This window comes from Rattus rattus, chromosome 1 (assembly GCF_011064425.1).
Source record: "Rattus rattus isolate New Zealand chromosome 1, Rrattus_CSIRO_v1, whole genome shotgun sequence".
NCBI classification, from domain to species: domain Eukaryota; kingdom Metazoa; phylum Chordata; class Mammalia; order Rodentia; family Muridae; genus Rattus; species Rattus rattus.
The window spans coordinates 167,610,411-167,624,731 of record NC_046154.1 but is presented as its reverse complement, the minus strand read 5'-3'; the positions used below and the strand labels follow the sequence as shown (position 1 = coordinate 167,624,731).

The 14,321-nt window shown below is 44.8% G+C and overlaps 1 protein-coding gene across 1 annotated transcript in view; it reads left to right on the top strand.

Annotated features, from left to right (window-relative positions):
* Positions 1-14,321, top strand: part of Mybpc1 (myosin binding protein C1) — an 87,487-nt gene that overhangs the window by 56,652 nt on the left and 16,514 nt on the right. The window contains exons 15-19 of the mRNA XM_032910951.1: positions 1,915-2,074; positions 5,713-5,817; positions 7,314-7,502; positions 8,699-8,833; positions 13,002-13,169. Coding sequence (XP_032766842.1) covers positions 1,915-2,074; positions 5,713-5,817; positions 7,314-7,502; positions 8,699-8,833; positions 13,002-13,169 — 757 coding nt within the window. The remainder of the gene's footprint in view (positions 1-1,914; positions 2,075-5,712; positions 5,818-7,313; positions 7,503-8,698; positions 8,834-13,001; positions 13,170-14,321) is intronic.

Sequence of the window (14,321 nt, the reverse complement as noted above, 5' to 3'; positions counted from 1 at the left end):
TGGTGATAGCAACTGGGCAGACAGTCACCAGAGCCTCCACGGTGGACAGTAAGAAACGGCGTCCATGAACTCTGAAGGGAAGTGATCTGCTGAAGGCCAGTAGGCACCACGGTCCAAGGACTGAGAAGGCGCTTAATTAATGTGTGGGAGGCCTTGAAAGCCATTGGCACTAGGACACATAGACCAGGAGAGAACAGAAGAGTCCGGGAGGGGCTGTTAAAAGTGTCCCAGTTTAAGCAATCCCTGGCTTCCTGCTGGGAAAAGAAAATTAAAAGCCGGATGAAAGACTTAACTTCCAGAAAAAAAACGGAACCTCAGGAATCCAGCTTAAACTCTCACATAGAGTAATCCCCAAATTAAAAAAATTATGTGAACAGTTCTCTTTCTGGACTTTGGAACTGGGTCAAGTTATGAAAAGCAATGGCTCCGGATATGACAATAAGTGAGGTATCCCGCACTGCCTTACTTATTGCCCTGGGGGAGTTCCCCAGTGGTAGTGGCAGCAGGTGGGGGTGGGGGTGAGGGGATCTTACATATAGAGCCTTTCCCTGACACCTATAAGGCCCTGGTTTGGACTCCTGGGGGTTGGGGGAGTTGATATTTCAATTACAGGGAATCTAAAGACCATTTAGGGTTTTTTCATATAGGAAGCACAAGGAGGCAGGAGTTCATGCACCCGGGTGGAAAACTGCTCAGATCAAACCCGGGGTCTCTCCGGCCAGTATGGTGTCACAAGCGTTTATTGCCAGTACTCTGGAGGCAGAGGCATGAGGATCGCTGTGAATTCAAGGCTGGCCTGGTCTACAGAGCAAGTTCCAGACCAGCCAGGGCTCTGTAGTGAGCACCTGGCTCAGGAAATCGGAGGTTGAGGATGTAGCTCAGTGGTTTAAGAATTTAACACAGCAGAAAAATGGAAGAGGACAGCGGAAGGCTCAGCTTTTCTCTGCCACTTAAGATTAGTCATTCTTCCACATCCTTATCTGAAGTGGAAACTGAGGCTGAGAGAGGCTCCGTTGTTAAGAGCGCTTGTTGCGCTTGCAAAGGCCTCGAGTCTGTTCCCAACACCTACATAGCAGCTAACAACTATGTAACTCGAGCTCCAGGAGATCTGACGCTGCTGTCTGACCCTCGGGGGCGCTGTCTAGGCATATGCAGGCAAAACAACATACACATAAAATAAAAGTAAATAAATCTTTTAAGAATGGAAACCTCATACTAAACGGAGTGAAAGATTATTCTTGCACCATTTTCCAACCGCTCACCAGCCGTCGCCATGTTTTTTGGTTTTCGTGTTTTGCCTTGTTTGGTTTTTGAGACAAGGGCGCACTATGTCGCCCTGGCTGGCCTCGAACTTGCTAAGTGGACCAGGCTGAACTCCAACTCAGAGCGATCTGCCGCCAGAGTGCTGGGATAAAAGATGAGTTTCCCCACTCTAAGCATTTTCAATGTCTTCCCGTTTTTCAAGGCATCCACGCAAATGAAAACCGTGAGTCTCTGATATAAGTTGTGTATTCTGGATTTTCTACAGAATGAGGCTCTTGTCCCAAAAGGACCACTTCTACCCTTGTATTTTTCTGTCCTCCGGCTTTCTCTTAGGAAAGCTTCTAGTTATTGGGCTTTTGAATCCAGCCCTGGCTTTCTGTGTCTCTGTGTCTCTGCGTCTCTGCGTCTCTGTGTCTCTGCGTCTCCGCCTCTCTCTGCCTCTCTCTGCCTCTCTCTGCCTCTCTGTGGATGTTGGGCGATCGGGCCTGCCTGGCTGGGGTCCTGACAATGTGCTCTCGGGCACTCCGGGCTGCCTGACTGGGGTCCTGACAATGTGCTCTCGGGCACTCCGGTCTGCCTGGCTGGGGTCCTCAGATGCTCAAGAGGGGCTCTGGTCAGTCCATCACTCTGGGTTTGCTTCTTCCTTGTCAGGCTATTATGGAGGGCAGTGGTCGGATCAGGGCAGAATCCTACCCCGACAGCAGCACGCTGGTCATTGACGTGGCAGAGAGAGATGACTCTGGTGTGTACAACATAAATCTGAAAAATGAAGCTGGAGAAGCACACGCAAGCATCAAGATTAAGGTTGTGGGTAAGTTCTCCAGGGAACAACACTCTTAGACTCCGACAGGAGCAAACCACACGTAGCTTTGTTTTACCAACCAGCATCTCTTTGTTGATTTTCTCTTTGTGCTACCTTCCTTCCTCTTCTTTTTCTCCTCTAGAGAACTTCTCATTGGAAGAAGTAAATAGTTAGGGGTGTTTGGGACTACGGGTTATAGGTCTACAAAGTCATCCTCCCTTTGGGTGCCCTTCAAAAGTCTTTAAAATCTTTTTTTTTTTTTTTTTTACAATTTTTTTTGCAATGAAGATATAATTACATTATTTTACCTCTTACTTTTCCTCCGTCCAGCATCTCCCATGCCCTATAACTCCCTCTCAAATTCATGGACACACACACACACACACACACACAGAGAGAGAGAGAGACAGAGACAGAGACAGAGACAGACAGAAAGAGACAGAGAGAGAGAAAGAGAGAGACAGAGAGACACAGAGAGAGACACACACATACATACACACAGAGAGAGAGAGAGAGAGAGAGAGAGAGAGAGAGAGAGAGAGAGAGAACCTGTATAGTTTCAGGACTGACCACTTGGAGCTGGATAACAATTGGGGGGCTCATCCCTGGGGAAGAATATTTCTCCCACCCTCAGCATCTCTTAGTTACTTGTATAGTTCTTTGTGTATGGCTGAAGCCTCATGAGATTTCCGCCTTCCATGTTAGCACATTTACCGGTGTATTACTTGTTTGGGTCTTGCCTGGGCAGCATATTGCTGAGGTATCATGGACGAGGCTTCCCTGTTTTCCAGGAGACACAATCTCACATCAAGTGCCTGGCCCTCCAGCTCTTAGAATCCCTCCGTCCCTTCTTCTGCAAGGCTCCCAGAGTCTTGGGTTATGGTCTGTGTTGTAGCTGTATCGACTGGTGCTGGGCATCCCGTGCTCTTCTGCATTATGAACAGTTGCGGTCATTGCAAAGAGAAGTCTTCTTTGCTGAATTGTGAGAACTAATTTGTGGGCATAAGGACAAGTAGTTAGAACGCAGTTAGGAATTGTACTGACTTAGTTGAAGGCCAGTAGTGGGTTCTCCTCTGAGACCCAGGAACTCACTAGTTCTGGGTAGTTGCTTTTTTGGGCACCAGTTAAAGTCACTATAACACAGTTGTTAATTTCCCCATATCAACCATGCCCTGGAGGGATGGTAACCTTGTGCACTGGTCCTTAGCTTTCTATTTTTTTAGATTTATTTATTTAGTATATAAGTACACTGTAGCTGTCTTCAGATACACCAGAAGAGGGTATCGGATCCCATTACAGATGGTTGTGACCCACCATGTGGTTGCTGGGATTTGAACTCAGGACCTCTGGAAAAGCAGTCAGTGCTCTAAACCACTGAGCCATCTCTCCAGCCACGGTCCTTAGCTTTCTAAATGCACTTTTCCTCAGCTCAAACCCAGTAACTTGGGTCCAGCTGACTATGAGTGTTCGAGATTCTTCTACCCACCTCTTCTCACTTTAGATTTCCTTGAAGAACCATTATTCCAACGTGACTCGAAATTAGTCACTTTATGAAAAGCTTAACTACACATTAACATAGTGTCTTGCCATTTCTGAATTGAATTCCTCCAATCGACATCTCGAATCTTCTATTTGATATAGAATAAACAGGGTTGAGGATTTAGCTCAGCGGTAGAGCGCTTGCCTAGCGAGCGCAAGGCCCTGAGTTCGGTCCCCAGCTCCGGAAAAAAAAAAAAAAAAAAAAAAAAAAAAAGAATAAACAATAATTTGGTTTCCCTCTACCGGAAGTTAATTTTGAATTAAAAAAACCTACATCCAAGGATAGAAAGAGCTGACAGTGGCTGTAACCCCATATGAACAACAATGCCAACCAACCAGAGCTCCCAGGGACTAAACCACTACCCAAAGAGTACACATGGACAGACCCAGGGCTCCAGCTGCATATGTAGCAGAGGATGGCCTTGTTGGGCACCAGTGGAAGGAGAAATCCTTGGTCCTGACAAGACTGGATCCCCCAGTGTAGGGGAATGTCGGGGGCAGGAAGCGGGGAAGGTTGGGGAGGGGAACATCTTTATAGAAGGGGAGGAGGATAGGATAGGTGTTGCTGTAAAATTATAAAAAATAAAATGCTGTCTTTTATCCCCCACTAGATCCGCAGTGCAGTGCCCCAAGATATCTGTTAGATATCTTAATTCTCAGTCAGCAAAGCCACTTACCCGCTTTGCTCCATCCCGTATCACACTGCCTCTCTCTGAGCCTGGCAGCAATCTCTCTACTCATCTAGTTCCCAAGGCAGGTTTCCATGCCAGAAACACACATCCCAGTTCTGTGGCAGCCCAGACCAGCCGCCCCACACTTTCTTACACTCAAACTGTCACATAAAAGAACACAGATCACAATAACGTTTAACCCAATTGATAAGATATAATTGCCCACCTAAACATACAAAGCCCTATACACATCCATCCCTTAAGAACATTCATAACAACCTGTAAATACACAGAGTGGAATCTTAACATCAGCTTCCATGTTCTCTCTGCTGCGGCTACCCTCCATTTCCTGTCTCTCCATTCCCGTCTCCTCCTCTTCCTTCAAACTTTTCTCCTGCCCATCCTTCCTTCTCATCCAGTGACAGGTCTCCTTCTATCCTGTACCTGCCCTCACCTGTATTTTACAATGCTGAGTAGTGACTAGGCAGTGGAATTAGCATCAAAATACAGATAACTCCAGGGCAAACCACAACAGGAAACTGGGAAAGGGAATAACATTTGAAATATAAATAAAGAATATCCAATTTAAAACAACAACAACAACAAAAACCTATATCTAACATTTAGGTGCTAATTTCTTCTCCTGGTTTTTTTTTTTTTTTTTTTCAGAGTAAAGAACAGGAGTGTCTGGTTTCACATGGAATGCTTGCTTTAATGTGATGATTTTCAAGGATTTGTAGATATTGTTAAGTTTATTTTCACTGAGCTCTTCCCCTTATGTAGGCATGATTTGTTAGGACTTCTTTATTGAATGATGTTCTCTACCACCTTTCCCAACCCTTACTCCACCCTAAGCCCTTCCAACCCCCAACACTAGGTAGGAGAGAAAGTTAGAGGGAAAAGGTGTCATAGACTTCTTTAGACTACTTCCTGTTGGTTAGGGGTGTCAAGTTCCTTGGGGCAAGTGCAGTCTTTACCATCAGGATATTCAGTTTCTTCTCATCTCTTTGCTCAGGACCATTTGACAAACTGCAGCATCAGGAACCAGCAGCAGCTGTAGCCTCCTCAGATGGCACACCTGCCCCAGTCCCTCTTGGGACTCTTGCATTTATACCCTCTGAAAAGTTCCCAGAGTTCCAAATGTAAACTCTCTGCAACTGGGCTTTAAAAGCCACTCCCTTGCTAGAGCACAAGTCAAATCATAATCACCTGCTGTGAAGCAGCCTCTAATCCCACACCTGGGATTAAAACAAAACCATATTCACATAACATAACTGGGGTTATGTTATGAAACCAAAATTGTCACTACATGTTTACCCTATATTCACTTTTTGTCCAAGTTAGTTTTTAAATGTATTTCAGAAAATAAATCTAAAACTTGGTACCAGGTTCTGACTCTTCACCCAAATCCCTGTTTTTCTGTTCTGTCTACTACAGATATCCCTGATCCTCCGGTGGCACCAAATGTGACAGAAGTGGGAGATGACTGGTGCATCATGAACTGGGAGCCTCCTGTCTATGATGGAGGGTCTCCAATCTTAGGTAATCACATTCTGATCACCCTGAAGGTTACTACCAGTGCAGTTGGCATTCTCTTAAAGCATTTTAGAACAGAATACATTCTGGAAATTAAATCTAGGACAAGGTCTGCTGAGTTGGTAGAGTCCTGGCCTAGCATATGGGAGTACTCAACCGGAGTACTCAACAGGAGTACTCAGCTCTTAGTACTGCCAAGGAAGAGGAGGAAGAGACGGTGCTTATTATACCATATACTATGGCTTCAAATAACTGTTGAAATAAAAATATCTATTGTGATGTTCTACGATTCCTTGGGATTTGAACAGCTCCATTGCATGTCCCCTGACCATCTCTTTTTCTTGCTTGTTTTTCACTCAACAACTAATTCTGAGACAGCTCCAAGTCTAACTCCCATTGTTCTGGTCAGTAACTATCATACACACAGGGTTGTGTGTTATTTAATGTTCTATTACTCTGAAGGTCTATTACACCATGACCAAGGCAACTCTTATAAAAGCAAGCATTTAATTGTGGGCTTACTTACAATTTTAGAGGGTTTGTCCATGATCATCATGGTGGGAAGCAGACAGGTTTGGTACTGGAACGGTAGCGGAAAACTTTAAATCCTGATCTGCAGCCAGCAGGCCAGGAGTTGGGCCTGATTATAAGCTTTTAAAACGTCAGAGCCTGGGGCTGGAGAGATGGCTCAGTGGTTAAGAGCTCCGACTGCTCTTCCAGAGGTCCTGAGTTCAATTCCCAGCAACCACATGGTGGCTCACAACCATCTGTAATGGGATCTGAAACCTTCTTCTGATGTGTCTGAAGACAGCTACAATGTACTCACTCTACAGTGTACTCACATACGTAAAATAAATAAAAATCTTAAAAAAAAAAAAAAACAAAACAAAAAAAAAAAGTCAGAGCCTGCTCCCAGCGATGCATTTCTTCAAACAAGGCCACGCCTCCTAATCCTTCCCAAACAGTTCTACTAACTGGCTAAGCATTCAAACATATGAGCTAATGGGGGCCATTTTCCAAACCACCATAGATTGTGTCCTAAAGGAATTTTTTATCATTAAATTCTTAAGAGAATTTGCTTCCTTAATGGAGAAATTTTTTTCTATAGATAGTAATAAAACTCACAAAACCTATTTTTTTGTCTCTTCTTATTCCCATTGCTATAACCTTCTAGGCTCTTGGCTCTCGATTCCTCAACAATGACTAAGCTGCTAGGAGCTGTCTGTCTCTGACTCTTTCCTTTTTTTCCTGGTACAAACTTTATTTTTTGTTCTACTCCTATTATTTCCTCTGTAATTTACAGAATTCACAGTTGTGTCATCTGATCTCTAACAACTAGTGGGATGAGGTGCATTAAAGTGTAACTGCGTTTGGCTATTTCACTCAGTCTACTTAGAATGTACAGAATTTTGGGAACAGCTGTCCCGTAAAGTTTAAGACAAGATAGAGAGAAACAAAAGACAAGACAAAAGCAACCCGAGTCTCTGTGTTTTCACCTACAGGATACTTTATTGAGAGGAAAAAGAAGCAAAGCTCCAGGTGGATGAGACTGAATTTTGATCTCTGCAAAGAGACAACTTTTGAGCCCAAGAAGATGATTGAAGGGGTGGCCTACGAGGTCCGCATCTTTGCGGTCAATGCCATTGGCATCTCCAAGCCCAGTATGCCCTCCAAGCCCTTTGTCCCTTTGGGTGAGTCCAGAGAATGCCTCTGTTGTAGACATCACTGCCCCAGCTCGTTACAGCCTCCCCTCTGATATACGTCTAAGCTGGGCTGGACCTGGGGCTTCTTAGAGTGGTAGGGTGGGTAAGGAGGCCAGACATGTTAAGGGCAATATTGTAAGAACTTCAAAACTGACTTTGGAGAAGTTGACCATTCAGAATGTAGGTCCTGGAATTCATTTCCAGAACTCCAGCGGGAGCTGCGAGTGGCCCTCCTTGCCACTCCTGCCTCTAAGCATGTAGCCTGTAACTGTCCATGTAACTGTTCTCCATTCTCCTTCCCAAAGTATCATAGACCAAGGCTACATTTGACAACGAACCTCTTTGCTTTATAACTGCACCTTAGTTTATGGCTGCATCTTAAGTTTATCTCTGAAACATCCACAAAATGTCCACAGAAGGCAAATCGAAGATAAGCTGTCTCCACTATTTTGCTGCATTAAAGTGTTTCTTAAGAAATGGGAAATTCAGCTGAGCATAATGGTGCACACCTTTAATCTCAGCACTTAGGAGGCAGAGGCAGATGGGTCTCTGAGAGTTCAAGGCCAGCCTGGTCTACAAAGTGAGTTCCAGGACAACCAGCACTGTCACCCAGAGAAACAATGGGAAAGTCAGTATAAGAGTTTGCTTCAAAAGTACAAGTCTAAGGATGCTGGAACACGGCTCAGTGATCAAGAGCAGGGACTGCTCTTGCAGAGGACCTGAGTCTGATCCAGCATCTGCATGGGACAAGCTCACAGTTGCCTGTTCTCTAACTCTGGGGGAGTCTGACGATTCTTTGGAATGGCAGGCACCTGAATGTATGTGCCCCTAGCCCCCTCCAACACATGTACGCGTAATTTAAAATGACAAATATTTAAAATTATAGGGCTAGGGTAATTTGACTCTGTGTCATTAGAACCCTGAAAGTGGTTCCTCTAAGTCCCTTTGGCTGCCCGGCCTCTCATACAAACGTATGGAGGAAGAGTGTGGCAGTCTTTCCCAGACCCTTGTCAGTCAGACGTTTGGCTTATATGTGGTCATGCTCTGGGCATTCCCGGTGAGTCCTGGTAAGACCCAGAGCATACACGTGTATTGTTTAGCGGCATCCCGGCTGTCTTTTTGAGGGCACTCTGTCCCAGCTCCATACTCACAGCTGCTGCTTCTTCTGAACCCCATCTTTTTAGCTGTGACCAGCCCTCCGACTCTTCTGGCTGTCGACTCCGTGACCGACTCCTCTGTGACAATGAAGTGGAGGCCCCCAGACCAGATTGGTGCTGCAGGTTTAGATGGCTATGTGCTAGAGTATTGCTTTGAAGGAAGTAAGTACATCTAGGCGTTAACAGCGAATACCGCCATCGCTAGGTGAGATATGCCTCGCTTTCTTTGGTCTTCCTTGGGAAATCGTCGCTTTTCTTGCGGAGAATGACGCCACGCCAGAGGTCGTCATTCTAAGATGTAGGTGAATGTAAAATTCCTCTAGTATTTAGTGCTACGGATGTAGATGCTGAAAAGGAAAAAGAACCTTAATCAGGCTATGAGGCTGGGCATCACCACTGTGCTAGCATAGGGCGACGGTCCTTTGGCAAGATTTGGGGGACAAACATTTCTATACTGGGTGCAACTGCAGTGTGACACTGAGTGGACGTCTACTTAGGGGCAAGCACTGGGGAAGAAACTGTATATTTAGCCAACCAACGAGCGTCTCCTTCCTTCTTAAAGAGAGGAATCATTAAAATCAACTCTTAATTGTAAGGAGAGAGGTTTAAATCCTAGAGGGAGTGGAGCATTCACGGTGTGGCCATAACTTACCTCAAGGCTTGAGTATATGAAAATTAAATTTTGGAGGAGAAAGAAAAGACTCTAAAGAATCCCCTGATTAAATTAAAGGAGAGAGAAAGAAAAATGTCACAGGAAACCAAAACCAAAAAGGAGCAGCACTTGCTCATTGTCTAGTGCTTTTAGTTTCCTGACTGCCAGGACCAGAAGAAAATGAAATTTGAAAATGAATTTTGCGTTTAACTCAGTAATAGAGCATTTGCCTAGAGTGTGGTAGGCTCTGGGTTCTATCCCAAATAGGAAAAAGAAAAAAAAAGAGGAAAAGGAAGGAAGGAAGGAGGAGGGGAGGAAAAGGAAGAAAAAAAGGAAGGAAGGAAGGAAGGAAAAAGGGAAGGAAAAGGAAGAAAGGAAGGAAGGAAGGAAGGAAGGAAGGAAGGAAGGAAGGAAGGACAGACAGACGGAAGGACTGGCTCTAGACTCAGGTTCCTCTCTGGTTGATGGTAAACAAACAGACCCCCTCCAAAGAAGCTTACTGAGATCCCACAAAACAAAGGCCAAGAATTAACCTCTAAAACCATTCTTTGGACGTCAAACTTTAACAGTGAAGTTCCCCATGAAGCCAAGAAACAATACATTTGGGAATCAAGAATTAAACACTGACGGATGTCCCTGGAGGAAAAAAATCACTGTGGAGAAGAAACTTAACAAAGAGAAACTGTTGAAATCCCAGCATGCACTGCATCCCTGGCAGAAGGGAGAGTTGCCACTCAGGAAGAAGCACAGATGGGGATGAAGCACCCCATGCCACCCATCAGTCTCTTTACTCAGCCTCACTCCACTGGCCATGCTTTCTCCAAGCTTCAGAAGGCCCTTGATCCAAAACCAGCAGGGAGAGGAGGGGGCATAGTAAAAGAAAAGGGCCCAGGGTTAACACAGGCAGGGAAACTGGTGTTGTCACTAATTCAACAAGAAAATCCTCCAGCATTTCTGTATGACTTATTTGCACCTGCTGTCCTGGGCGCTCCGTTCTGCTTTTCAGACCACCCAGCCAGTAGGATCTCTTAACCTTATATGTCATGAGGCTTCTGAACAACAACCTTCTGTATGTGAATGAAACGGAGCAAATTCTTTACTCTTTTCTTTCTGATAGGTTTAAAACGTAAGAAGATACAGCAAAATGATAGATGGCTGTCATTTTGATGTTACCCACCTTAGATAAAATACAACGAACTGTATTTTACGTCATCTGTGTGTGGTCTGTGTAGATACATATGTATATGAGGCTATACATATGTATAGGTACACGGTCATTCTGTATATATTTGCCATGTAACATGTCGGAATTAGCTTTCTATGGAAACTCTTTCATAACGTCTATCTTTCTCCTTGTCTCTCCTTGTTTTCTTAATGTGGCTGCCTGATTCTTCATTCTCTTTTAATGGCTGCAATTCTCCAGAACTAATTTTCTCAAGTGTTGAATGCTTTTGGATATGTCAGGATTATTCCATAAAAGAAGTCTTGTATACGATTGTGTGCGTTTTCATTATCATTCTGCCTTTCTGTTTTATTTTTAATGCCTGAAGCGTTTTACTCTTGTGTTTCTTCCTTCATTCCAGTTCATCCCTTTCTTAAAATACGCCTCACGCATTATTGAACAACTTCCATATTCCCTCCCCCACCCTCAGGCATCCTTCTCTCTATGCCCGGAGATAGAGTAGCTCAGACATGAAGAGATGGGCTACTCCTGTTCCCCTCCCATCTTTCTCCTTCTTTCTTTATTCTGTCCTTTACATCTGTCCTTTATTCTTTTGTGTTTTTCCCCGTTCTCTATTCCACTTTCCCATCCACTGAGTCTTAACTATGACACTAGCAAGCAGACCATTTGCTGAAAGAGGTATCCTTTTTTCAAAGTAATAGTTTATCATCTACATGCCCTCTCGGAGGTCAAGTTACCAAACCTCCTTTGTAGTTCTGATAGGGCTGGAGAGAGAGAGAGAAAGGCCAAGGTTCCCGGGGCAGCCACTCCAGATTCCTTGCCCCAGCTCATCTCCTTGGTACCAAAACAGGTACATTATTCCAAACCACTGGGACAAGCCCCAAACCATCATGCGGGCCCTTTGCATGGATTACAAGGGCACCAAAATGGCCGGGTATTTTTTTTTTTCTTGGTGCAGAGTTCATTGTCATAGTAACCAGGGCTGGGGCTGATTCCTTTTTCTGCCTCAGCTGAGGCCTGCCTGGTACCACAGTGCTAAAGTGTCCTCCTAGACTTGGATGAGGGAGCCCTGCCACTGGAGCATCCTGTTCCCTAGGGCACAGGACAGGAACCGACTGTTTTCTGCGTGCTGCTCCCTCTGGATTCCAGAATCGAGTCTTCCTTTTCCTTCGAGGTCTTTCACTCTCTAGCTCTTCCTTCCACCTGTGGAGGTCTTCTCAGGCTCTTTCTCCTCTTCTCTTTTCTGATCCCGTCTCTTCTCTGGGGCAGGCGCCTGCAGACAAAACCCACAGGCCTTAGAGGATAGGCAGTGCCTCTCTGGAGAACCCCTGCCTCCCCTTAACACGTTTGTTCTCTTTCGTCACTACTTGGAAGAGAAGTCTCTTTGCTTCCTTTACTAACAGAGAATGCTGACTACTGATACAATGTTCTTCTGGTGTGAAAGTGGGTGTCTTTAATTAATTTATTGACGGATTCTCAAAGGTACATCAGCAAAACAGTCTAATGAAAATGGGGAGGCTGCGTATGATCTACCAGGTAACGTATTCTGTGAAGCTCTCGGACTTTCTTACTCTTTGAACCATACCTGGGAATGTTCCATGACCTTACACGAAGGACCACCCCATGACCTCCACACAGAAGGTCCCTAGAGTTGGGGGGGGGGGAAGGGTGACTTCCTCATGGGTTCCAAGACTTCTTTTTGTATGAGTGGTGATTTCTGACTTTCCAGAAGCTGAAATACTTGTCTGTCCTGGATGCTGGGTTTAAAGTCTTTTGATGATGTTACAGCATCAAGTCAGTGCCACCGAGAATGACAGTTACCCTGTCTCCCTGCCAACCTGTGCTCACAGTCAAAGAGCTGCTCTAACAGAGCCACCCATTGCTGAAAGGAAAATCCAGCTTTGGGCTGAGAGAAAAGGGTTGTGCCAACACAGGAGAGCCTCCTCACTTCTGAGTAGATAGAATTGGCTTTTCTTCATGAGTGCAAACGAGTATGATCATATTCTTTACGTGCATAGTAAGTTTCATGACAATGAAACAGATAATAAATAAAAAGAGACCATGTGGCAACATTAGTGCCTTTCTTTCACAAGAGGGGCATTTTCCTGTCTTTCTGAACTTGAAAGTTTATCAGTGTGTAAATCTCAAGATTATATCAAGCAGATGGAACCACGTTGGCGTTGAGCTGTTGCGAAATTATTGGAAACAGTTACTGTTACTCAGGGAGCTTTGATTCCTAAGGAAGAGTTTTTATTTATTTTTGTTGGAAATGGCAGAGTCTAATTTAGTTCTTCCTGTTGTTCATGCTAGCCATTTGGGGGCCTTTTTTTTAGGTATTTAAGTAGTCATAACCTGAGTCTAGTCCAGATCATGTTCTTTCCAAAGGATCTAAGTATGAATGAAATGCTAACTTAGAATTGGTTGTGATGGGCCGGGATGGCTTCTCTCACTGAACACGGTTCCCGTTTCTTTTCTTTGTCTTTGACTGGTTGTAGCTGAGGACTGGATCACTGCAAACACAGATCTGATCGACAAGACCAAGTTCACCATCACTGGTCTGCCTACGGATGCAAAGATCTTTGTACGTGTGAAGGCTATTAACGCGGCTGGGGCCAGTGAGCCCAAGTACTATTCTCAGCCCATCCTTGTGAAGGAAATCATCGGTAGGTGGCAGGGTCCCGCATTTAATTCACCTTTGCCATCATTTGCTTTTACTTTTTACAATCTCTTTCTCAGGCTGTGGAGATAACTCAGTCAGTAAAGTCCTCCTGCAGGCATGAGGCCCTGAACTGGATCACTAGAACCCACGTAAGAAAGCCAGGAATGGCGATGTGCGGTAATCCCAGTGCTAGCAAGACAGACAGACAGACTGGGGCTCACTGGTCAGCCACTGTAGCTAAACTAGCATGCCCTGGGACATTGGATCCCCCTCAAAAGCAGAGGGACTAACCTAAAGTGGATATCATCCTGAGCAATGACACCCAAGGGTGACCTCTGGTCTGTATGTGAGTCCAGGTTCACACACACACACACACACACACACACACACACACACACACACACCACACCACACATACACACACTATACTACACACACACAGATGTGCACACACAGACATATGCACACTTCCCCACATACTACACACACACATACACATCACACATATACACACTTCCCCACATACTACACACACATACACATCACACATATACACATACTACACCATACACACACTACACACACACCCCCCCCACATATTTACACCACACCACACATACACACACTATACCATATATACACACACTACACACACAAATGTGCACACACAGACACATGCACACTTTCCCCCACATACCACACACACATACACCACATCACACATATACACATACTACACCATACACACCACACACACACACACACACACACACAAACCACACACACATACCACACCATACCACACGTACACAAACACACACACACACACACACACACACACACACTTATCCCTTTCTTAAGATTTATTGGGCTTGGGCTACCATTCTTTTGATAGTTTATGAATGCTTCCTGGGAGTGAAAAATTCACAGATCCCTGCTTTCAAGGCAGTTTAGAAGGTCAGCTTTGGGCTGTATAATTTAGTATTCAGAAGACCAGTTAATTGACTTGGTCATATTCTCTGGTGGAACTACACCTGCCCTCCGGCACGTGTGGGTCTCCAGGGCCACAGCCATTTTCATGACAGCATGGATACAATCTGGCCCTTGTCAATGTATCCTTATCTGCACTGATAGTATAAAGCTACATGTAAACGAA